At 44.9% G+C, this 26,724-nt stretch overlaps 2 protein-coding genes across 2 annotated transcripts in view; one reads left to right on the top strand and one right to left on the bottom strand.

Annotated features, from left to right (window-relative positions):
* ttll12 (tubulin tyrosine ligase-like family, member 12) overlaps positions 1-26,724 on the bottom strand; it is a 55,692-nt gene that overhangs the window by 15,031 nt on the left and 13,937 nt on the right. Inside the window, exons 7-10 of the mRNA XM_088923162.1 lie at positions 24,859-24,975; positions 18,917-19,111; positions 12,954-13,065; positions 4,280-4,431 (exon numbers count right to left, since the gene is read on the bottom strand). Of these exons, the coding sequence (XP_088779288.1) occupies positions 4,280-4,431; positions 12,954-13,065; positions 18,917-19,111; positions 24,859-24,975 (576 nt within the window). The remainder of the gene's footprint in view (positions 1-4,279; positions 4,432-12,953; positions 13,066-18,916; positions 19,112-24,858; positions 24,976-26,724) is intronic.
* On the top strand, positions 479-2,258 carry atp5meb (ATP synthase membrane subunit eb). The gene is made up of 2 exons (XM_088923164.1): positions 479-529; positions 1,953-2,258. Exon 2 carries the CDS (start codon positions 1,985-1,987, stop codon positions 2,198-2,200), a length of 216 nt encoding a protein of 71 aa, XP_088779290.1. The 5' UTR covers positions 479-529; positions 1,953-1,984; the 3' UTR covers positions 2,201-2,258.

The following is a 26,724-nucleotide window of genomic DNA, read 5'->3' as shown; positions in this document are numbered from 1 at the left end:
AGCTGCAGCGCTGCACAGAAAAAACAACAACAAAACGTGTACATATTAGCATAGAAAAGCAAGTGTTAAGTAAGGACGTGGCTACAGGTATGAATGAGAACTTAAATCTCTTGCTTTTGGAGTTGGGAAGTCGGCGTCTGTGTTCTGATGAATTCATTACAACAGGGGTGTGAAGGATCGTCACAGATGGATTTTACTTCACGTGGATGATGGATGGCGGAGAGGGCAGGAAGATCAGCGCCAATGACCTTCCGGTGTCTTTTCACAAGGCTGCCCAGTTTCTTCTTAGCTCTCAAGATTCAGGTTTGTCAAACCAGCAGATCAGGGTAGACGTTAAAGTAGGCTCAAGGAAGAAAAGTGAAAAGTGAAAAGAAAAAGCCTGATGCTGAAGAACACGTTTTGCTTTCCTTTCTACTTTTCAGCCTGCATGCTGCCCTGTCCAACATTTTACTGAAGCTCTGGATTGCAACTGAAGCACGGACACATTCGAACAGGAGGTTGCAAGAACAGGACCGAGCAGGACTAATGGGTACTGTAGCACCCCTGCCGTCTCTCGGCAGGCTGGTGACAAGCGAGAGGAGGCCGTGCTGGGGAGAGCAGGAGCTGTGGGTGTAGCCTTTGCACTCCCATCCCCATCTCTCTAGGACAGGGGTTCTTAACCTTTTGGAGAGTGTGACCCTTTTTTGGGGTTATAAATATCTTGCGAGCCCCCCGCCCCTCTCCACACACACACAGACAACAGATTTAAAAATCGTCATGTTGTATAAATTGTAAGCCTACTCACTTAATAATAATAATAATCATAATAATAATAAAAATGTTATTTATATAGCGCCTTTCATACCATATTTGCAACTCAAAGCGCTTGTTACAAAAAATAAGTTAAAAAACTTTAAGCTTTAAACTTAAAATAAGCAACAATAACAAATTAAAAGAACCATGCACAAATGATACAAATAGCACTGAAATTATATATAGAAAAATCAAGTAAAAGCAAGAGCAAAAAAATAAGTTTTGAGCTGCCGTTTAAATATATCCACTGAGCCAGTATTACTCTGTAATATTTTTAGGAATACTATTCCACAATTTGGGTGTGTAGTAGCAAAATGCTGCCTATCCAGTCACCTATCCTTAATTGTTGGAATAATCTTTAAAAGTTGTGCGCTTGTTGCACTGGCCTTTATGAAATTTACAGTATGAACAGCTTCATCCATTATTTGTTTGAGTTCGGGGGGCATTTTCTTAGCAGCGAGTGCTTGTCTATGAATCATACAGTGCGTCCACAAAGTGAACGGACCCAGCCAATAGAAATTAATGTAGCGCCCTCGCCGGGCACACAGCAGAGCAGGCTGGGAGCTGGTCGGTGGGCTCCCAGAGTGACCACTAAGTCATCCTGATAGTGTAAATAGTCTTAACCTTGCAGGTGTATATAATAGTTAACTGTTTACCTCCGTTATTGTCCTTTGATGTGTAACCACCCTCAACCTGCATACAAGTCCTTAACCTTTGGTTGATTCTGTCTCTGCTGCCTGTTGACTCCCCTGGGTCGCGACCCCCAGGTTAAGAACCCCAGCTCTAGGGGCAGAGCGGTGGCTCTGTGGCTCAGGATCTGCACCTGTGGCTGGAAGGTTGCTGGTTCAAATCCCTCAGCCGGCAGAAGAATCCTACTCCATTAGGTCCCTGAGCAAGGCCCTTAACCCCAGCTGCTCCAGGGGCGCCATATAAATGACCCCAGGCTCTCTCCCCATCTGTGTGTCTATGTGTCTCATGGAGAGCAAGCTGGGGTATGCAAAAGAGAATTCCTAATGCAAGAAATTGTAAAGGGTTAATAAAGTGATGTTATTAAAAAAAGGCTCTAGGCTTTAAGTATGCATATTAATGTAAAGCTTTCAATTTTGTGATTCCCTGTATTTTTGTGAAAAGAAAATAAAGTTCTTAAAAATCATCAACAGGCTCTAGACTTTAGCAGCTGGAAACCAGCAAGATGGTGCCGCTGGTACAAGTGTCACTGCTGACAAGGACAACCAGGTGGTCAGCCTTGCCTGTTGGGATAATCTCTAGAAAGATGAGATATGACTACCTGAAGCCCATTGCAGAGGAAGAGAGGAGGATTGAGGCAGAGGAGAAAAAGGCTAGGGAAGAGGCTGAGCGCATTGCAAAACAGCTGGCAGAAGCCGATGAAGACACCATATTGAAATGAATCATAATTGGGAAATATTCCCTTTTTTTTTAATAAAGAAAATGGACCTGTGCACCTGGATTGTGTGGCTTATTTGGATATCGTAAATGTTCTTTGTTTGTAAAGTAAGATTTAAATATAAATAAAAAAGCTCTAGGAGAGCAGATCCTTGTGCAAACAGGGGAAGTCAATTTGGTTTCCAAACCAGACACACAAATCTGTAGATTTTAAACAGCTATAGAAATGCAGGCAGTGAAAAATTTACAACACCTCATTCCAACAGAACAAACTATTTCCACCCAAAAAGTAAAGCTAGACCCCATTTTACTGGTGCAAAAACTATGACAGTGAACAGATGTTTTTTTCCTCAACGTCCTTGTCCGTTATCGTACTTTTTAGTGTATTTTGATTCTTTCTGTTTTCAAAATGTTTGTAATACGTTTTTAACAATAACACAGATGCTGAAATCGAAGACTGGAACTGTCTCGCTGGGTTTTATGATGTGAACTCCTGGAAAGAAAGAAACAGCCCACAGTAATTCCCACGGGTGTTGCAGAGGGCTCATTCTCATCAACATGCATGGTTTATTGGCAAGTCAGCAGCTGCACACTCAAGCATCACTGCATCACTAGCCTCCTGTGTCCTGATTCACACAATAAAAGAGAAAATCTCTTCTGTGGTTTGTGATGACCTTAGCGCTCTTGAGAAAGTGGGTATGAGAGAGAAATCAACACAAACTGGCAATCACCCAGTTTTGGGTGTCTAGACACTGTTGGTTTGGACTGTTGAAGGATTGTTTTGATATTTCTTTTGTATAACAGCATAGCAATCTTAACACTTGGAACCTTACGTCTATATCTTCTGTGTAACTTAGCAGTGACTAGAAGCACCGATGACCTTGTGTGTATAAAACGTTGTTCACACTTAACACTCCTTTTGTGTTGTTTATGTCCTTGGAATTCCAAATATACCCAGTCTTTATTAATTTTCCTACACAGGCGGCAGCTACAGGAAAAAATGTATCAGGGAAAATGATAGCGTGACAAAGCACTCAGGGAGTGAAGAGTGAGCTGCAGGGAGTTAGGAGAGGTAAGGTGAGCAAGGCTAATGTGGCATGTACTGTATATCACGGGCATCAGGCCACACCGGACTTTCACGAGGTCAGGCAGTGGTACAGCAGAGAGAAACCCAAACACAAACTAAAGAGATTCGAAGCCAATATAATTACTTCCTCGTCTCAAACTGTTGTAGGAGTCCTTACTGAGGGCTTCTTATAATCTGATAGTGCACTGCACTCATCTGGGATAATTCTAACTTCTCTAACGTCTTCGAGCTCTACAGACACTTTTATTGTATATCAGATAAACAGAGTACAAATTCCATGTTTCAAATAGGGTTTGGAACTCTTACGTCCATCAGGGGGTCTCTCTTGTCATCTCTCAAGATTTTTTTTTAGACAGAGCCCATAACATCTGTCTTTGCCTGTCAGGCTGTTCAGCGAGACGCCCATCTCCAAACTGCATTCGGTTTCTTTTTCATATCGTTCATACAGAATGACCTATCGAGGGTTAAAATTTCAATTTAAGCAAGAAGTAATCTTCCGAGCGAGAAGGAGAAGAGACAAATCAAAACCCGCTGGTGAGAAATGTGAGCCATGAATTAATAACTTTTCACAACATGTATACAGCACTTTTGGCACTTGAAGGATCTGAAAGTACTTCCCATTCAGGAGGGGACACGATATCGCCCTCCACTGAAGCGCAGCTCCCCCCTGGGCGACACACAGCAGCCCCATGGCACAGCAGAGAGAAACTGCCTCACCAGCTGAATTAAGGGGGAGGACAGAGTGCTCAAAGCCAGAGTGCAGTTTAGCGAGAACACCTTGGATAACACCCTGGATAACAGCAGTCTGGACGTCACGCTCTATCGGACATTGGGCCCAGGCACAGGCTGGGGCGCTGGATTAGAAATCCTGGCTCACAGGGTAGAGCGCCACCTACTGGACCACCCATGTCACTCACAGAAGCCACCTGGTTTTCCTTGGGGGGCCCACTCATTACAGCTGGGATCCGGACATACTGACACCCGAGCAGCTCATACCTGTTGGAGAAGCGCAGCCAGAAGACGTCGTAGGCGTACAGCTGCAGAGGCCTCACGGACCGCAGGAGGACGACGTATCGGATGTCAAACTTGACCAGCCCGACGTCCTCTCTCTCGAACAGCACGGGGCTCTCCAGGTACTTGCACACGACCTGGTCAGGAGAAAGAAACGGCTCATCAGTCCCGGGTCATCGCCGGCGGTCACCCCGCCTTTCCCCAGACCCCCAGGGCGGCGCCCCGCCTGTGAGCAAACTCCCCACGTGTGCGACAGAATGACAGGGCCTTCACTGAGTCTGTCCTGACAGTCGCTGCGGCTGCCTGGTTTGGCAACCTGAACAAACACAATGAAAACAGACTGAGCAGCACATGGCCTGCCCCTGCACAGGGTATCCGAGCTGCGTCCTTCCTGGCAGCGCTTTGGACTACCTAGATTTAAATGGAATAGAGCCAAGTTATCTTTTATTCAATCCAATTCAAGATGCTTTATTGGCATGACTGATGAGTACAATCAATGTTGCCGAAACAAAAAATAAAAATAAAATCTACAGACATATCACAGACATTTACAACAAAGACATACCATGAAACATTTACCTATACTATAAACATATGGAGCATTTATTCCCACGGCTATTAACCATCTTAATCTGGACAACTGACTGTATAATGTTACAGCTTGAGGTGACTGAGAAGTGTATCTTGGATTTTAGATAACGTTTGTGACATTTGGCAGAGTAAACACTTCCAGCTTCAAAGCAGATAGGATGTTTGCTGGGATGTGGGGGTCCCTTGATGGAAACCATGGTGAAGTTGACCTTGGCATGCCTAGGTAAGTTGTGGGCTAATGATTGCTAATGAGCAGTGCAGAAACACACACTATAAGATCGCACTAAGAGGGCAGAGAGGAAGAAGGATGGAGGACAAGAAGAAACGGGGAATAAGAGGGCAAGAAGAGAGAAGTTTGAACTTGCAGCTTGCTCCAGGCAAGAGCCCCTACTTCATAAACATCCAAACAAAACCAGACTGGAGCCAGGTATGTGAACCATGTTAGAGAGAGCTGGTTATTCTTGGGTTTCCTGGGTAAAAGATACCTCGGTTAGAGACGGCTTTCCTGTTTAGGATGCATTTTTAAAATAGGGAGATAGGCTCCCATTTATTATGTGGCATCCGAGGTGCAGAGACAGAGATTTGCACTGCACTCGTTTAGAAAGCAGATTATCTCTTATGCATTATGTAGTCCAAGGGGGGAAGCTGCGTCAGCATGCGTAGGCTGCAAAGGAACAAGTAACAGGTTTGTTCCATGCTGAAAAGAGAAGAAAGAGAACACAACGTTTCGGCCGTGGAGCCTTCTTCAGGTGTGGAAACCTTGGAGCCTTCTTCACACTTGAAGGAGGCTCCACGGCCGAAACGTTGTGTTTTCTTCTCTTTTCAGCTATTACTTGTTCCTATATATCCTATGCATACAGAGGTAATAATGCTGTTTAGACTATTCTCATGAATTCTCATGCAGAATATAGACCATTTTCATGCAGGTTTTGACTTCACACCTCTCTTCACCCCTCTGCACTTCCTGAGTGGCCTCTCTGCCCTCCTGCCTCCTCCTCTCTCCCAGCTTTAGTTAGCTTTAGCTATTTAATCTTTGCTGTCTGCCCTGTCTTTCTCACACCTGAAGAAGGCTTCACAGCCGAAACGTTGTTTTCTCTCTTCTCATTTCAGCATATAATAAACCTATTACTTGTTCTTATGCATTATGTAAGATTTTCATACTTAATATAAGTCTGGGGTTTTTCTGGGTGATTACAATGTTAGGCCTCGGAAACGCCTTGACTGTACTGTACATACAAGTAACTTGTGTGTTGTATGTTTCGTTGTGTGTAGTGTAGTTTGTGTCTTGTCATTGTAATAAATATTTGTTTAACCAAGTGTGTCCATTCAATAGGAATGCGTCCTATGAATGTAAGTGACCAATTGTATTTAAAAAAAAACTTATCTCCAGCAAATAGGGAGGTAGGAGAATGTGCGTGATTTTGGAACACAGCCAATCTTGTGAGCACAGGAAAGTGTGATAGATAACAGAAAAATATAAAGAACTGTTCTAGGTTAATTTGAGAAAAATACACAGAGTGTCTGTGTTTCGCTCCCCTGCGCATGAAATAAAAACTTTTAACTTCTGAGACAGACTCTTGAAACAGAAACGGGGAAAAATGCAAGCTTGCGGATTGCTAAAGCAGGTAAGCCCCACACTATTTTTGAAGAACCTTATTTACCGTTGGCAAAAGAGCAGACACGTATTATGTGCGGAGAAAAAGCTGCTAAACAGCTCGACCTGCTGCCCCTTCTGAAAGACACAGTCACTCATAGAATTATTGATATGGTGGATGATATCAAACGTACACTGGTAGAGCACGTTAAGATGAGCAGATGCTTTTCACTGTAATTAGACGAGTCTGTAGATGTCATTGATTCGGCCAATTTGCCATTTACGTTAGATACGAGTTTGAGGGTACGTCCAGTGAGGACTTTCTGTTCTGTAAGCCGCTACCAACAGGAACTACAGGAGAGCGTATATTTCAGCTTCTGAATGAATTTATCGAAGAGAATGGCATCGACTGGATAAAATGTGTCGGAGTTTGTACAGACAGTGCTAGAGCAATGACAAGCCGACACAGCGGTGTAGTTGCACGAATTAGAGCGGTTGCTCCAGAAATGAATGGACGCATTGCAACATCCACCGCGAGACCTTTGCCGTCAAGAAAATGCCCGACGATTTAAAATCTGTTAGACTCTTTTGTGAATTGTATCAAGGCTCGAAAAATTAATTCACATCTGCTTTGCTCGACTAATCAGGCTCACCCCTCTCACTGAAATGGTGCTTTTTATTGTTTTTAATTGTTGCTGTTCCTGTTGTCATTCTGTAAATTGCTTTGAGAAACCACTTTTAAAGGCGCTATATCAAATAAAGTTTTTTATTATAATATTTATTATTTGTGTATGTGAGTGTGTGCGCGCACGTGTGCTCATGTTGGTCATTGAGATTTTCTGGGGTTCCTATGAGGAGATGACTTGTAGGTGGTACTTGGTCCAAAATGTTTGAGAACCACTGGCTTAAATGATATCATTTGTAGTTTACATGGTACTTGGCACAATTAAATGGCATTTAACAAACTAGTTACTCAATGTCACTTCAGGACTAAGGTATTTTTTTTCCCTGAGGGAAATTTGTTTCATGGCAGAAACCAACACAAGCCAACAAAAACAGACAAACATCACCGACAGCAAGGTGTCAGGAGATAAGAGAAGTAAATGATATGAACAAGTTCCTTAGTCAGTTGCTTTGAACTCCTGGGGCTTTTAACTCCCCGCTGAGAGACAATCCTGCGGCCCCAGGAGTGGTGTAAATTCTCAGTGGAGGTGGTGAGACACACACTCCACAATGCTCTTGTATATCTGATTTAAATCGTGACCTGATGCGTTTGTTCTTTTAACATGGTGGTGTGTCTTCGAAAGTGATATACAGAGCTTATAGAAAGTCTACACACCCTTTCCAAAGTCACACATTGTGTGGCCTGACAGTCTGAAATCAAGACACATTAAAGCAGAACTGATTTCACCTTTTACTCACACAGTGTAACACACCTCCACCAAGTGAAACACAAGAAAAGAACATTCTGAGAAATAATGACAAATGAAAACCTAGAAAACTGTTTACAGGTATAGTTAATGATATCATATTTACATTTTTCATTCTTTCATAATAGACCGCCATCCAAGCGATCGGCTAGAACGATGTGCATACTGTTGTTGACTATTATGCTAAAGAATCTTTTTCTCTTCCTTAGGTCCCATAATGAACAGCAACTACAAAACAAACGCAAAGAAAACACTTTGAAGATGAGAGCACAAACGTTCGCTGCGATCATAAACTGTGCACCGCTTCCTCACGGCGTCCTTAACCACAATGCCTTGTACCCACACAGAAACTAAAAAGCTGTTCGGTGGCGCAGAACTCAAACGGTTCTTGTCACAAATCGGTCACTTGGGAACTTCAAAGTTCGGATTTGAGAAATTCTGTTCTTATAATGAACTGCAAGGTACAATTTCATCATGTTTGGATTAGTGAGAATTCAAATAGCGAAAGTTCTCATAAGGGGGTATGAGTGTTTATATAAACACTTTTTATATATCGGATGAGACGCAAAACCGAGGTCCTGACTCTCTGTGGTCATTAAACAAATCCCAGGGCGTTTCTCGAAAAGAGTAGGGGTGTAACCCCGGCGTCCTGGCCAAATTTCCCATTGGCCCTTACCAATCATGGCCTCCTAATAATCCCCCTCTATGAACTGGCTACATTACTCTGCTCTCCTCTCCACTGATAGCTGATGTGTGGTGAGCGTTCTGGCGCACTATGGCTGCCGTCGCATCATCCAGGTGGGGCTGCACATTGGTGGTGGTTGAGGGGAGTCCCCATTACCTGTAAAGCGCTTTTAGTGGAGTGTCCAGAAAAGTGCTATATAAGTGTAAGCAATTATTATTATTATTAAATATAGCATGACCCATTATGTGTGCCTGACACTGACCTGATCTGGAAGAGCAGGGTGTGTCTTTTCACACCTTGGCTCACAGGAGGCCGCAGGGCTCACATGCTGGCAGAGAGCTGCAAGAGCAGACTAATCCCACGCTGCTCTCGGTGGCGCCAAGCCAATAGCGCGCTTGGGAATCCCCCGTCACAGCTGGCTGGTGACGTGACCAGGCTCGAACCCGGGACCACAGAGCTCAACCTGCACTCAGGCGAGCGTCTTCACCAGCTGAGCTGCCCAGGAGTCCCAGTGTGAGGGGTACTTTCTGGAGTTCGGACATTATTCCAGTTCAGGCTTTTGTACCTTCTGGGTGCCACTTAAAAACTTCAACTCTGTGTTCTGTTTAGGTGGGCTTGGAGACTGAGCACTGTGCCATCTTTTGGGGAGTAAATGTGAGGAAAAAGCAGCACAATCTTGAAAGTCTGACACGCTTTGTGAAGTATAAATGAAAACAGGCCGAAGACACGCAAACATAAGACGTGTTTTTCCTTTTTTCCAAGAAAGAGGGGTGAGGAATTCTCTGTAACTCATAAATATGCATGCAAGGATGTAATTTGACTGCAGTAAAGCGAGGCATGCCAAGCTGCAGGTCAAGGTTTGCCAGGTAGACGCCCAGCTCTGTAATTAATGTAACAAGCTGGGCTACAGCCACAGGCTGATAAGTTCCCTACATTTAAGGATAAAAAAGGACATCACTAACTCAAGTGCTAGTCCTCCTTGAATTCCAGGTGAAACTGAAGCACTGACTACTAGCAAACCCAGCTCTCCTGACCTCACCAGCTGGACAAAGCAGAAATGTGGAGTTGCACACAGTCCGCTTTGATGAGTATAGACCGCCAGATGCAGCGATGACAGGTACCCTTCCAGTGAAAAACTTTCACTTCCAAGCATCTCAATCTCAGTGGGGCAGAGAAGATGAACTTCTGACACCCCGTCTAAACTGAATAATATTTATTCCTATTTATATGGCACCCTTCAAAACATACCAGAAAGTATAACAAAAATCATACAATTAAAAAAGACTAAAGAACAGTTCCAAAACCGGCCAGAAATCCTAAAAGATGAACATATAATTCAGAAAAAAAAACTGAAAATGGCAACAAGTCAGGACAGAGACCCAACTCACAGAAATTGGTTTTCAAATCACTTAACTTTGAATGTGCTGTGATATTTAGAAATACCAACAAATTCAATATAGTGTCAATAATATTTACTATTTTAGTTTTTTAAAGAAATGTTTATTTGTTAAAAGAAAACTCATGGCAACAGCTGGGTTTGAGTCCCCGACCTCCAGCATGCAAGGCACATGCCTAACCCATTACACTAACACGTCGCTTGACATCTCAAGATGTAGCTGCAAAGGGCAGGCAAAAGGATTCCAAATAATTGCGGGTGAAGGAGTCAAACTGATGCAGATGTTTACAAAGAAAGTGAACTACTGTGATCATTTCAGCTATATGAATATAATTATATTGTTATTAATTTCTTTAGATATGCGATTCCATATTGTAATCCAATTCTAAAAAGTACGCGTTTTTTTACTGCGATAACGAGCACAAATATTCATAGAAAAGCTTAAAACATTATAACTTTTTATGAAGTATATAAACTTAATATAGTCGGAAGGAGCACATAAGAAGTTTTCCAAAATAATCACAGTATGTAGAAAGACTTTGATGCTTAAAATGTTTAGGAAGAAAGTGGAATACTGGTGTGTATTTTTTATTTGAACTACCAATACCAGCCATAGGGTTTACATAATATGTTTATGTTTCTAAATTAATATTGTTTATGACCTTCAGACGCATTATGCTCCTCTTCTTTTTATGCTCAGCTACTAAAATTTCCCTTTAGTTGTAAAATTCCATATTAATATTCAATACTATGCGGATTAAAACATGCACAGTAAAGAGATTAAATGATTAAATAATTTCACTAACAACCAATGCACCTTGAGTGCCCCTGTCGGTCATTTTGGCCAGCCAATCACGTACTGCGGTACAACGCTGTAGATCAGTAGTTCTCAAACATTTTGGACCAAGTACCACCCCCGATCAAACCAACGCATCCAAGTACCACCTACAAGTCATCTCCTCATAGGAACCCCAGAAAATCTCAATGACCAACATGAGTGCGCGTGCACACACACTCACATACACATATAATAAATATTATAATAAAAAACTTTATTTGATTGGCTTCTTAAAGTGCTTTACAGAAAAAAAACAGGAACAACAACGAATAAAAATAAACAATAAAAAAGCAACAATTAAAAACAATAAAAAGCACTATTTCAGTGAGGGGGTGAACCTGTTTAGTCGAGCAAAGCAGATGTGAATTCATTTTGCGAGCCTTGATACAAGTCTAACAGATTTTAAATCGTCGGGCATTTTCTTGACGGCAAAGGTCTTTATTTCTGGAGCAACCGCTCTAATTCGTGCAACTACACCGCTGTGTCGGCTTGTCATTGCTCTAGCACCGTCTGTACAAACTCCGACACATTTTATCCAGTCGATGCCATTCTCTTCGATAAATTCACCCAGAAGCTGAAATATGTGCTCTCCTGTAGTTCCTGTTGGTAGCGGCTTACAGAACAGAAAGTCCTCACTGGACGTACCCTCAAACTCGTATCTAACGTAAGCAAACAAATTGGCCGAATCTACGACATGTACAGACTCATCTAATTGCAGTGAAAAGCATCTGCTCATGAACTTTTGATATTATCCACCATTTCAATAATTCTCTGAGTGACTGTGTCTTTCAGAGGGGGCAGCAGGTCGAGCTGTTTAGCAACTTATTCTCCACACATAATACGTGTCTGCTCTTTTGCCAACGGTAAATAAGGTTCTTCAAAAATAGTGTGGGGCTTACCTGCTTTAGCAATCCGCAAGCTTGCATTTTTCCCCGTTTCCGTTTCAAGAGTCTGTCTCAGAAGTTAAAAGTTTTTATTTCATGCGCAGGGGAGCGAAACACAGAGATGCTCTGGGTATTTTTCTCAAATTAACCTAGAACAGTTCTTAAATATGTGTTCTGTTATCTATCACGCTTTCCTGTGCTCACAAGATTGCCAGCGTTCGTAGCACCCATTTCTATGCATTCCTGTGTTTACAACATTGGCTGTGTTCCAAAATCACGCACATTCTCCTACCTCCCTATTTGCTGGAGATAATTTTTTTAAATCCAATTGGTCACTTACGTTCGTAGCATGCATTCCTATACTGTGGTATAGAATTACAGAGTAGCGCTTGTGTCCACTCAAGTATTAGCGGGCGCTGTATCGTAGTACTGTATGTAGGTTGCATATTCGACACGTATTAAAATAGAAAATATGAAAACCCGTCCCGATTTTTGAGTGCACGCAACAAAGTTCCAGGGTCGTATGGCGTACTACGTACTACAAGTGGTACGCTTACCATAGTTTGAGAACCACTGCTGTAGATTATTTCGCGCAGTACGGGGTTGAATGGCTGCACCTGTACAAACAAGCTTTAGATGCAATTCTAGTTACAATGCATCCCGCTGCAACTTGCGCACATAGGTCCTGGCTCTCTGTGGTCATTAAAAACCCCAGGGCATTTCTCGAAAAGAGTAGGGGTATTACCCCGGCGTCCTGGCCAAATTTCCCCCTGGCCTTTACCAATCATTACTCTGTTCTCCTCCCCACTGAGAGCTGGTGTGTGGGAGCAAACTGGTGCACTATGGCTGCCGTTGCATCACCCAGGTGGGGCTGCAACTGGTGGTGGTGGTGGAGGAGGGGATCTCCATTACCTGTAAAGCGCTTTGAGTGGAGTGTCCAGAAAAGCGCTATATAACTGTAAGCGATTATTAATTATTATTACATAGACTTCAAAGGATCTTAGCACAGCCGCCAGCATGCAGGGCATTACAATAATCCATTGGGGTTGAAATCGAAGCAAACCGAAGTCACGCGGAGACCGCGAGCCCTGATCTGGACTAGAACGCCGGCTGGCTGGAGCTGGGTGCATCACTGCTCGCCTGCAGGGTGGAGGGATGCCATTAGGCTGATTTTCTGCCAGGGCCACGTGGGCTAAACAGCCTCTCTTGACTTGCAACAGTTCTTATGGAAATGACGTTACCTTTGGAGTGCTTTCCCTTTGTCGGATGATGTAATTCAGGTTATCTGTGATGTGAGTGTCCAGGCCACGAGCTAAGTTCCAGGGTTTGCAGATCCAGTGGTTGTCTTCTCCTCTGAAAAACACACTCATACCCATAAGCCAAGTGTGCACTGTAGGGATGCGATGGCTACATTTAACTGGGCTATTAGAAACTGGAGCATTAAATTGCGAGAGTGCTTTATGGCTATGTAGCGGCAATGCTTGTTATTAAGACAGAATTAAGTGTTGCTGTGCTTTCCCAAATGAGGCCCCATCTCTCTGTTCATCTCTGTGGTGCAGCCACAGAGAAGCTATTCATGCAGGCTGATTTAAGATGTTTTCTTTTGATAAGGGACAACTCCCAAATGGGGATGCACTTAGCTAAGCCTGGCTATCATGATCAATGGTCATCCATTGGCGCCTATCTGTCTAGGGAGTGCCAGAGGACATCTGGACTGCATTCCTAAGTGTCAGGAGTAAGTGACTCATCTCTCACCTTGGTCAACCAATCAGGGACTGGCAGGGCGTGGTAACACCACGTGGGTCTCCAATGCCCACCAAACTCTCAACCAATCATCACACGTCTGTGTCTTGGTCAAAAAGGTAGCACAAGCTCAGGTCGGGGCTCTCCTGGGACTTGGACCCGCGGTCACACTCTGTGCATAAAGACTTTCTACTAGTCAGCCAGACTACTAGTAGACCCCTGGGAGCAACGACTGCACTGCTCGCCGCAGTTAGATTCCTCCGCCCGTCCTACTCCGAGCTGCACCTTGACTGGTTGGCCGGTAGCCAGAGGATGCCGGGACAAAGCCTATTGGACAACCACTGAGACAGAGTTTGCAACAGAGCCTGTCAACTGGTTTGGTGTTTGTGCCGGGAAATTTAAATCCATACACAGTGGATAAGTAAACCCCATGTCCTTCACTGCATCTCGAGAATTTAATTGTCCCCTCAACACAAGTTGTTATCAATTTAATTCATGAGTAATGTATTTACCTCTGAGTCTAGTGTAGCAGTGGGTAATGACACTGATTAGCGATTTGGTATAGCCGAACGGTATATTGAAGCATACTCTCTGTTGTGTATCTCTTTGTGTTTGCATCTCTTCGAGATTATATACCTTGTATTTTGATAACCCTCACAGTAAGGTCTGCCGCCTGTATCCAGGCAGACTGATATATGTTTAGTGCACAATTTATGTTTAATAAATGTATCTCCTGTATTGAATCCGTGTGTGTGTGTGCGTTGTTAGTTGTTCTGATGATTGATTGTCTAAAAGCCATAACGAACCACCTCGTGATTACTGCTACAATTAATAATTGTCTCAGTAAAATCACAAAACCCCTACAGCTAGTAGGAATCAATTCAGAGAAAAATAAATAGAAATATCTGTACATGGATCTGAAATATACAATTTATTAATGCCATAGCAAAACATGCAGCAAACTAAGAAGAGTAATAGCATGTAATTGATCTATCTCAATACAAATGGCTGATTCCAGATAGGAATCGCAAAGACAGGAATTATTAAGAGGCATATATGAGTCAAAGAGTATCTTGTACTAATAACGCTTTAGCAGCAAGACATTTTATTACACGAAGAATTAAGTGTTATTAAGAATTAATAATCTTTCTGCTGCTCTCGCAAAACAGCTTGGGCCTCTGTGTTAAACACTAGGAATGCAGCTGAAAGGGGCTCCTCTGATGAGCAGTGCGTAAGACAAGCAAAGACATCTTAAAGCTGTGCACATTCTGAACCTCCCTACTGAAAAATGGTGCAGCATGACTCTTCTCAGTCTGGAGCTCAAGATAAGGGGGTCAAAGGTTACCACCCATCACCAACGAGGAACCGCCTGGGTGGACGTCAAGATCATATCTGATGACATCCTAACCAATCAACCAACAACTCATTTCAAAGTCTGCTCACTCCTCTACGCTCTCTTTGACCAAGCATCGTGGGCCTCTCTGTAAAAGCCTAGGAACTAAACTAAAAGGAGCCCCTCTAATAAGAGGGCTTTGTAAAGCTGTGTTCATTCCGAAACCTCCCTCATGAAACATGGTGCAGCGTGACTCTTCTCAGACTAGTACCCAAGACAAGGGGTCAGAGGTCACCGTCTCATCCAAAAGATAATCAACCAATGAGGGACTTGCAAAGATGTATTATCAAGATTATACTTAATAACCCTCTAGCCAATCACACCTGTAGTTTACTACTTTATATAGAAGTACTCAACTCATTTAATTGGTTAGCTTACTGGCTTCTCTTCTCTCCATCTAAGCATGCAGCTGGAGTCAGGACTATACCTTTATCCCCAGACGACAGGCTGAGAGAGTGAGCCGGTCAAGAGCAGAATGTTGCCCAAGATTCTCTCGGCAACAGAAAAAAATTTTTTTTCGCAAACCAAGTGTATTTTTTTGCCTGAACGATGAAATTGAACGTTTTTCTTCACATCATAAATGTTCGATCATATTCGGTAAAAAGCTACAGCCAGGACAAACCGAGTTTCACTCACTTGTGAGTTTCACTCAGCCTTCCTTGTGAACCGAGTTTCACTCACTTGTAGACCCAAGTACGTGACACTGGCTTACTTGGAAAGGTGTACTGAGCAACGCAAAGCAAAAGCTCTCTCTCTCTCCCTCCCTCTCTCTCCTCTCCCTCCCTCTCTCAAATGTTTGACTGTCCCTCTGATTATGACACCTCAATAGCCAATAGCAGTATCAATTCTATCAACCCTCTCTTTTAATAAGCGGAGAATGTTCGGTGTACCCCTGGTAGGACCGAGGTTGAAGACAAACAAAGTGCACCCCCCTACTCTCCGAACTCTTCGTGGTCGTGACTTTCTAGTGCCTGGCACTGTTTCCACCACGTGAGAATATTCACGGACACACGTTCCGTCCAGGAAATCAGGCTGCAGGGGTTTATTCACCCTCTGTTTACAAAGCCAAAAATACGAATGATGTAGTGTTTAAAATCGAAGGGGCTTTTAGTGCAGCCCCCACTAAATGCCACGCTGTCAAAAAACAAACAAACACAGCAGAACCACCACTTTTGGCAGGCGGCCCAGAAACAGTTTACATGGTGACGCATGTAGTTTCCGCAGGCAAGCTGAGAATGATCACCTGCTCACAGTCAATGGGGTGCTTAGCACGGGCTGCCAGCAATGTCTCAGTGTGTCCCAGTGTGACCCCTGGGGTCACTCTAACTCTTGGCAGTACAGTACAGGCAGTTTGTCCTGAAAAGACAGGTGACTTTGTTGTCTACAATGAACAATTCAAATGGTGCACTATTAGTTTGAAGGGTTTAGTCCATTAAATCTCTTACAGCCAATCAAAGGAATGTATCCATAAATGTTAACAAAAAAAATGAATAAGTATAACGTATTGTGCCATTAACCTTGTGCATGGGTGTTCTAGCCAAGACTATTTTGGCATTTCCACCGAAACTTGCAGATGTGTAAAAGAACTTCTGCAAAACAACGGCAGCAGACAGCCTGAAACCAGGGCGAAGGAGAAGTTCACCCAGCTGCCCAGTCCTGGACATACGGGATATGTAAGAATATGGGGAACAGGAAAGGGAAGAACCAGCAGGGTAGGTATCGCACTCACAGAGTATGAACAACTGCAAGCCATGTGCGCAGACGTGTTATTGTTCAATTAAAGTACTGCTACTTGAAGCGCTTCTTGGATGAGATCACTGTGAGCAGGGGGTGCTGAGACACTCCCGATGCAGGCTGTATAAAGTCTGCTGGATGTCGTTATTGTGCCGAGAGGTCCCTTTACACAAAGTACTGCGAGTGGAAGGTCTCCTGGCCCGCTGTATCGGGAAATAACGCTGATCAACGCTGCACGACTGTGTACCTGCCTGGTGTTTTCTCAGAGGTCCCCCACTCAAACCCGGTACTCCAATTTCCTCTGCGTTCATGTCCATGCCGTGGGGGCGGGGCACTTCTATGTAAAAGCTTTGCTCGATGCCCGTTGGGGTGGGCGCTCTTGGGAATGTGCAAATGTGCAAGCTGCAAATGTGTGTGTTTTGCAGAGCTGGGTGATGAGTCCTGAAGTCCTCCTCTTGATGGTCCTGATCGTCCCTCTTAACCTCCCTTTTCACAGGCATGGGCAGCCTCCTGCGCTGTACTTGCGACAACGGCGTTTTTCTCCTGAACCCCCTTCTGTCAAAAGGCAGACCTCAGCCTTCCTTTGTTTGTTGTGGCACTGTAAGGTTTTTCTCCATGTCTTTGGAGATGTTTTTAGCTGCTGATTCACACCCAGTTTAACAATTTCAAATCCACTTCGCAGAAGCAGAAGAGGTAAGGCTTTTCTGAACAGGGCTCTGAATTCAGTGCCTATACCTTCCTCATGTTGACCTTTACCTGCCTTGTAGCGGTTTACAAGTAAACCACACCCCAGGCTGGGTCCTTTTTAGTATTTTTGGTACAAAGGAGGGTCTCCTCATTTAATTACAGGTGTTTTGCTGCTATCACAGTTTGGAAATGCAACCTGATGATTACCTGGCCAAACACAAAAGACACAAGCTGCTTCATACTGACATTACTTCTGCAGTGTTGGTGTCAAAGTGTTCAGTGCTCACTGGTAAGCAATAAGGCTTGTTCTACAAAGCTGTGACAAACGCACTCCTTTCATTAACCCACATAGTAAACACAGTACCTAATACAGTAAGTGTCATGTATACACTGATGTCCAGCAAATTACGTATAAACAAAGGTTAAGGTGTTAAACCCAAATGACACGCAGCAGGAGGTAATGTTTTCCCACCTATATATATTATGAAACCTAATACCCTCAGTAGTTTGCCCTCGGTAAACATTCAGAAACACTGTCATGACAGCATCACTGATTAGCTTCAGGTATCTGCTAATGGATGCATTGAAATCAGATGTTGAAGGCAAGATTCCTCAAGAGAGCAACTCACACAACTCATCAATGTCATTTGAATAACCTCACAAAATAACATCTCCAGGCTTTATTATATAACTCATGGACCTGTTTTGAATTTCCCTTTGTACCTAATGTGTTAAATGTGTGGGTAATGTATCTCTCTCAACCCCACTGCCCTCCATGTCGACTGGTTTTGCTCAGTGACATAAGAGCTGATGTTCTTTGAAAACATCTTTGATGATCATAACCTAAAAAACCACTGTTATTTTTGTTTTAACTCGTGGTTTATCTTCAGCACCGATGCCCTTAATGCACATCAATGCATCAACACCTTATACATCACTGCTGGAAGTCAGTGTGGTTTTACCGTCTCCCTTATTTCTGCAAAATACTGTGAGCTGCAAAATACTGTGAGCTGTTGGGCCCAAGAAGGGGGCATGGCACCTGTCACCTTTGAAAATGATATGTACTACTAACACCACACAGCCATCAAAGAGCAGAGAAGGGTTTGTCCACTTAGAGCTGCGCAGCTTGGCTGACCTGTAACCCCAACTGCACTGGAAACACCTTTCAGCTACATCACAACCAGGCCGTGCAGCTCAGCTGGACAGCCGCAGCGTTTACGACAAGAGGAAACCAGCCAGTCCTTGAGACGTCACCCCTGCAGGTGACCGCAACGCTGTTCGGCTTCAATAAGATTTCTCATGCTCATACTTTCCGTGCTTTGGACCTCAGACCAGGGGCCTGGAAGACCGGAGCGTCCCCATCTCCCTCTGACAATAAGGTAATTAGTTCACACACTTCAACTCAATTTGGGGAAAAAAGAGCTTTCCCGTTATCGGTGAAGAATTCATTACACTGCACCCCAAGCAAAATGGGGTCGTTAGCAGAAGGTGTTGCACAGAGACATCCAACAGCCCAATCTACTGACACGTACAAACAGAAAAGAAGGGTGGCATTATCTAGAAAAAATAAGTGAGACATCCCATGACCAAACACAGGTGGAAAGCACCAAGGTCGGGCTCCAGTCAGGCAAGCGGAGACGGGTGTACCTGTCCTGGTTCTGCTGGTAGTGGCTGATGAACTGCGGCAGCTCCGTCTGCAGGTTGAAGGTCCGGGGGAGCCATGGGGCGCCCCGGCCCCCCCCCGCCCGCCGCGCCACCGACGCCAGGCAGTCCTTCACCGTGACGATGGTCTCGCAGGGGAACTGGTTCAGGAGAACGTGGGGTCGCTCGCCACTGAGGCTCCTGCAACACCAGCAAAGCGTGTCAGCAACGAGAGCCGGCCCGGGGAGCATGGAGCCCTTCCCGCTGGACGGAAACCAGGAGCCTTCGGGCACCTCGGATACCTGCTGTATCCGGGGAACACAAAGACCTCACCACCAGGAGGAGCAGCATCAGGAACTGCAGGGTGAAGACAGAATGGCAGACTCCCTGAGAACAACAAGCATTTGCAAGGACACCTAACGCGTCAGAGGCATGTCGCCTCCTGCTGGCAAACTTGTGAAAGGCTGTCCGATTGCTTTTCTCCAAGAGAGGGGAACAGACACGTCTGTTGTGGAAGACGGGGACCCGACCGCAAACCTGGCGTTTCTGTCTGGCCTAACTGCTCACCTGAGTGACCCAAACCCGCAGTCGCAGAGGGGCGACCAGCTCACTTGCAGAATGTATCATGTCTAGGACCCATACTATCAAGTTACTGTTTAAACTGAAGCTCTTTTAGAGCTTCTGTGCAAGTAACAGTGGCTGTATCGTATTCGAATCCGAGAAAAAAAAATCAAGAATAATTTCTTACAAATGTCTTTGCTTGGTCAAGGTGTTGAACAATGCGAGTCTCACATCATCTGCTTCCTTCCATTCTCTGTGTGCAACCCGCAGGGGCCCGGCAAGGCCCTGTGCAGCTTCACTATTCTCTCCGGCTTTCACAGGGAGAGACGGGAGAGCAACTGGCCTGGAGCCGTGAACCTCACCTGGCCTTGGCAGTGATGGGAATGGGAACAACAGTGGATCTCTTCCACGGAGGGGGGGCGATTTGTAAAATTTAACGATCTCTGAAAAAGCAAACTAATAATATCCAGCAACTGGTGTTGGAAAAGCACTGCAGAATCTCATCATCATCTGTCGTCATTAAATCGGTCACATTTCTTCCCCTTGTGTCAGCTCACATTCTGAGATGCGCCTGTGCCGTAGAAGGAGTGGGTTTTAGATTTAGTCCAGTTTTTGTTTATGTGGACCTGGCCCTCATGGAAAATGAGTTTACCATCCTGCTCAAGGAAAACTGGGATATGTTTTGAAATACTATAAATGTCACTGGGACATCAGGCATGAAGCGATTTGTCAACTTTATCAAGGCTTTATTTGTCCTGCATTAAGGCACAAAGTGTAACACAAGAAAACAACAATGAATAAGGAGATGAATGGTATCAATTAGCTAACCACCCCACAGGCAACAAATGCTCTAATCCTTCTCCCCTTGTTTGAGAACTTTCTCATGTTCTTATGTACAAGTTAAAATTAAGTTAATTTCTAAAGGTTACAAGAGACAGAACTAAAATCTGGTAAAAACAAAACATAAAGGCAACTCAAAGAGCTGGATATTTAATCCAATGAAAACTGCCGATAAGAGGACAAGCTCTGTCTTTCTCCTCCTGCTCAAACTGACTCATGCCTGGCCTCAGGACTGGCCTCACTCCTCTGGCCTCACTCCTCTGGTTTCAGGACTGGCCTCAGGACTGGCCTCACTCCTCTGGCCTCACTCCTCTGGCCTCACTCCTGGCAGCAGCACTAGCCTCACTCCTCTGGCCTCAGGACTGGCCTCACCCCTGGCAGCAGCACTGGCCTCACCCCTGGCCCCTGGCCCCAGCAGGACTCTAACAGCACTCAGCACTGGGGTGTGGGGAGGGGGAGGCACTGTCACCTGAGGACACTGCTGACGCGGGCGTGCTGTGACAGTTAAGAGCTCTTTCAGCTTCTGTGAGCAGTGAACTCTTAACCACAGCGCGGTGACGTCAGAAACGGAAAGAGAACAGGAAAGAGCAAAGACACGCCGGACGCACCACAGCGACGGGCTCGCTCCTGTCCGAGAGTGCGAAGAAAGAGCACCCGGAACGGTGCGGTGCTCTTCTGTGCCCTGCGCCCCAGCTGCCCCCACCAAGACGTCATGCACACCAAGCCCTAACCACAGGCGCCTGCAGACACATCAGCACAGCAGGCACCCGGAGCACAGGGCCAGCACCCAGCTGCACCGCAGAACAGAGCAAGAGAGTCACAAACAACTGGGACTGGAAACGTGAACTGGGCGGCTTGTGCAACAAAAAGCGAGAATTTTGACAACTAAGACACTTCTCCAAAACACTGCAACGCAGGAGTTTTATTCTGACAAGCCCTTCTGGTTAAAATTGCCTTTTGATTGTTGTGAGTTATGACCCATTCACACATTAGGACATACACTTACAGGAGCAAATTCTAGAGGCGCGCCTCGCTCGATGGGTACAACAACATTGTGCCAGCTGGGAATCGGACCCGCAACCTTCCAGTTCTGAGTACAGAGCTCTGGCCAAACAAGCACTTTCAAACAAACTTGCAAAGCCTGTTATCCTGAGTCTTGACTTCAAAAAGTATTACGAACCCAATTATGGTATTGGGTTACTAAATAATGTTTAACAACTGAATATTCAACAATGGACAAGAATGAAACAAAACCTCCTCCAAAGTGCGGAGAGCTGGAACTGAACTAGCTACCTGACAGACCAGTGACTGAGATATAAACGTCACGTCAACCAGCTACACATACCTTGATCTGAAGCTCAGTTCACCAGGAGTTCTCCCCTGGCAGGGGGAGCACTGAAGGAGAAGGCGAGCACAGCTCAAGAAGGAGGCTCTACAATATCAACCCCACACAACAAACATCCAACTGCGATACCTGAAAGTATAATTAATTTTTTCTATGCTAATTCTCGGCTAAATTATACGCAAACATGGTCATGTGTTTCATTGTGTAGTAACAGACAAATAAGTTCTGGATCACGAGATGATGTTAAACAGATGAGTTTTATTGCACGCAAGGAACAATAAAACCAAAGTATTGTTCAAAGTGCCGGAACAAAACGTCCAGTGTATATAGCCCTTCTCTTCCGCTTCTGACGTAGCTCGTTACCATGGTAATGGGGAGAGGTCACGGTGTTCGGACAGTCCCCTTAGGCTTTGACCACTCTTAATGGTCAGTTTTAGGTTTCCTTCCTTGGGGGGGTTTTCTAGCTGGCATCTGGAATTCTTATCGATTACCCCCTTTCCTGCCATAACTTAAAGCCTGGAATGTCTTGTGTCGCAAGAAGTCTTTGCGCAGAAAGGAATCAGTTAACCCCTTCTTCACATCTTATATCTTTCTTCAATTGTTCTACTGATGATACTCAGATTTATGTTACAACTTCTCCTCCCTCTGATCTCCCCCCTCTCATCACTTATCTCTCGACTGTGTGTGACATGAAACTCTGGCTGACAACTGAAGCTGAATAGTGACAGAACAGAAATTCTACTGGTAGGTAGGAAATCTCAGCTGGAAAACTCAAGGGCTTCACAGTAATGGTGGATGGCTTCCCCACCCACGCATCAGCCACAATCAGGAATCTGGGAGTCACACCTGATCCTCTCCCGTCTTCGAGCCTCAAGTGAAAAATTTGATTAAGACATCTTTTTTTCCCTCATTAGAAATATTGCCCACATTAGGCAATGTCTATCAGTATCCGACGCTGAGTGCCTGACTCGTGCATCTATAAGCCTTATTATCAAGGCTTGACTTCTGCAATGCTTTTGTAGCGGCGAGGCTTATTAATAAGACAGAATTAAGTGTTGCTGTGCTTTCCCAAATGAGGCCCCATCTCTCTCTTCATCTCTGTGGTGCAGCCACAGAGAAGCTATTCATGCAGGCTGATTTAAAGATGTTTTCTTTTCATAAGGGACAACTCCCAAAGGGGGATGCACTTAGCTAAGCCTGGCTATCATGATCAATTGTCATCCCTGGTGCCTATCTGTCTAGGGAGTGCCAGATGGACATCTGGACTGCATTCCAAAGTGTCAGGAGTAAGTGACTCATATCTCACCTTGATCAACCAATCAGGGACTGGCAGGGCCGAATAACCCACGTGGGACTCTGATGCCCATGGAACTTTCAGCCAATGAACGAGCTGAAGTTCCTCCAGGTAAAAACAGGCAACACAGAGCTCCCAGAGAATTCTAAAAGAGACTATTCTAAAGGGAATTCAAAGGAGAATTCCAGGGGTGCGAGACAATTCCAGGGCAGGATGGCCCAGGAGCAGAAAGGCTCCCAGGGGCAGGACATTCTCGCAGCGCGCCTCCTGACCATCCTGAGACCCAGCCCGGACAACCACGGAACGGCCAGTGTGTCCAAGTGCCAGAACTTTCCTCTGTTCTAAGAGTCTAGAGCGGAGGTTGCCAGAGAGTAACCAGAGGATCCACCCGAGGTTAGCATCAGCAGCAGGCCTCGTGAACAGGTCGGAACTGTGGACAGCTGAATCACTATTCAGAAATTGCGCTTCATCAGGAACGAACCGGTCCTCTTCCTGACCTGCTGGGACTCACAGTCATCTTTTCTCCTGTGCACAAACTTCGCTAGTTAAAGCCAAAACTAACTAGCCGGTCTTCAGAGAGCATCAGCAGCGCACCGTCGCACAGCCTGGCACGGAGCCAGAGAGCGCGGACTGGACAGCAACAAGCCTGCAACTGTTTCTTTGTGCCTGCAGGAGATCTGAATCCCCAGAGATTGGATGAGTATTCAACTTCACTGCATTACAGCTCGAGAATTCAATTGTTATCCCAACCAGTTGATATCAATTTAATTCCTAAGAGTTATGTACTTGTTTTGAGTATCTAATGTAGAAGTTATAACCAAGTTCATTTACGAAACGGTCTAAATGAATGATATACTGAACGTATGTCCTCTTGATATATGTAACTCTTTGTAACTGAATGAATATATATCTTTTGTATTCTGATAACACTCACGATAAGATCTGTTAGGTTTTCATGCATATTCTATGTATTAATAAATGTATCCTCGTGTATTAGTACCTGTGTGTGTGCGTTGTTTGAGTTATATCGCATGGCTGGATTCTAAGGCCATTAAAAGAATCAATTTTGTGATTTACTGCTACAATTAATAATTGTCCCAGTAAATGCCCAAACCCCTACAGAACTGGTGCCTCTTGAGAGCACACTACACTTTACTCTATGTGCTCCCTAATTCTCTTCTCAACAAGTAGCAATGTGCCCAAAACTCTGCAGTTTAGACTTCTAACTAACAACAGGAACTGGCAGCTTGTCACTTGTCTGGTCTTTAGTCTCATCACCAGAGCTGTGCTGAAAGATATAACTAACTCCCGCCACACATTTTAGCTACTGCTCAGGTTACTTCCTGTTAATTTGTTAAGAATGCTTATATTGTTTTTACTGACTGCATGAAAAACCCAGCACTTGTCTACATAAAACATCACCCCCCAAGTGTTTGCCCAGTCTTGACATTTGCTCAAACTTGACTATTTAATAATTTACCAGAACATAAATGAAGAAGAGCAGTGTTCCTAGTATAAGTAATTACATCGCCCCAGTTGGAATACTCATCCCTCATTTGTACCCTCTGTTTCCTACTTAATAACCAATTCTCAATCCAGACACTTGTTTCCTTCAAACAGAGCTACAGCTGTGTACAGGACGTCCCGTCGCAGACTGAGGAGCGGTGACCCTCTCGAATAAGACCGTTCATTTTGTAAACATTCTGCTAATTGTTAGTGCTTAGGCAACAGTGGAACTCATCGTTTGCACGTAAAGCTCCCTGAACCCAACTTGCTCGCTCCCAGACTGCCCGTCAAGTTTCCCTCTCCCACTTTTACGCGGGGCTGCTACCCGGGAAACCGCCACGAGCAGGAATTGGAAACGGGTCCGACTGCTGCCGTGACCTCCAGCTCCAGCGCAGCGCCTACCTGTAGTCCCGGATGTGCGAGTACATCCAGAGAACGTCCGCCTCTGCCTCCTCGTCCGTCAGCTCGAAGCGGGGGTGACTCAGGTTGTCCGAGACCTGCCTCATCTCCGTGTAGACCCTGAAAGAGGGGGCGAGTGAGAGACGTTACTGCGGCTCGATATAGTCTCTTTGAGTATTTGAAAAGGGCTGCCTGCCATTTCCAAAGCAGGTGATCCGTCTGCTGGGTTTCTTCAAAGGTGAACAGACAACATCCATGGGGCCAGAGCGGCGCCTGGAGTCAGGAGTGCCGAGTGAACCGAGAGTTCACTGACCCCCCCAGACAGGACAACGATCACAGGAATCACCCCCAGCTCTGCTGGTCCCCACTAATACGGCTGGGAGGAGTGGAGCCACTGGGGTAAAGTACCCCACTCAGGGAACGACAGCAGTGTCTGCAGCAGGGACTCGAACCCACAACCTGCCTGCCCCCTCACGAGCCCAGAAACTGACCCACAAACCGCTCCCCTCCCTCTTCATACAGTTACGCCGAATTCACATTATTCTTTAAAAACAGGTGGATTCAAGACTGCTCTTCAAAGAAACCACCCAAATGCCACAAATAAAATACAGGAAATCTTAAAGCTGAGTGTCAGGTTCTGAGGCAGGCAGTCAGGAGAGCCCCAAAGACGAATTAGACCAGAGACAGCAGAGAGGTGAATTTCTCCCTTTATTTCCTGATTCTCAGAGGGTACAAGGGGAGCTCCACAAGCAGCAGGAATCTCGGAGGACAGGAGCAAGCGCCTGATGTTAAATGGGGTGGCTGGCCAATTATTCCTCACCTCTACCTAACCTTCTAACCCTAACTGGTTGATGGAGCCGCTAACAGCTTTTACATGCTGAACTGTAACAATCACATCTGCTTGATCACAGAGGCTCTGTAACCATCATGCCTGCTTGATCACAGAGGCTTCCCCCCTGTACTTACCCCCAAATGGCGAATGTTTACCCAAATGGTAAATGTTTACACTAAACTCCTGATGACAAAGGAAGGTTTCTATTTCCTTCGCTTACATCAAAGACAGGAGGGGGGGAAACGTATATTTAAGTTCTGTAGGACCATATCCCCTTTTGAGCTACGATCGGTACTATAACTATTATGGTGCTTATTGTGGTTCCTTGTATGCATACAATAAAGCCTGGCTGGACGAATGAACACTTCAGGCTCGAATTTCTTGGTTTCTACATGGTTAACCAGCTGCGTTGTGCAGTATTTGATTATCATTTAGCCATCCCATCTGCATCCCATAATACCTTTCCCCTAGCCTTCCTCATTGTCATCAAAGGAACTTATGACCACAAAAGGAGAATACTGTGGCACCCCTGGAATTCAGGGATGATGATGACCTTGGTGTCCTCTTCTTGAACTGAACCCCCTCCTTGATGTTTACACTAAAAACCAGTCTCTTCCAGTCCTTTGTCTGTATATTTTGGTCGACTACCCACAAAGTTCCCTCCATCAGGGCTGTGTGATGTCTTTCTTGACATCTTCCCAGACGTTCTGGTGAGGAATGTGGGATTTCAACTATACATGCTTCGAGATTTAAGCCGGAATGATACAGGAGTAATACACACACCGATAGAATAATGAGCAATAACAAGACAGTCAACAGTAATCAATCAGCAGAGCAGCTTCAGGGGTTGTCAATACTGATGAGTGGAACATGTCATATTAGATCTATCCAGCCCCCTCAAGAGAAACAAACTTATAATTTTGTAAATCAAATGTAGACTTGCCTCGAGCCGGGAGTATTTTATCGGTCAATTTTGTGAATCTGCTTCCTGGATTGTTGCAGGAAAGCAGGAAAAACCATCATTTGTAAGGAGAACT

Source organism: Atractosteus spatula, chromosome 8, assembly GCF_055471065.1.
Source record: "Atractosteus spatula isolate fAtrSpa1 chromosome 8, fAtrSpa1.hap1, whole genome shotgun sequence".
NCBI lineage: Eukaryota > Metazoa > Chordata > Actinopteri > Semionotiformes > Lepisosteidae > Atractosteus > Atractosteus spatula.
This window is presented reverse-complemented; position numbering and strand designations above follow the sequence as displayed.

Excerpts from the sequence above, each read along its gene's own strand:
- atp5meb (XM_088923164.1), top strand. The coding sequence starts at position 1,985 with ATGGTGCCGCTGGTACAAGTGTCACTGCTGACAAGGACAACCAGGTGG.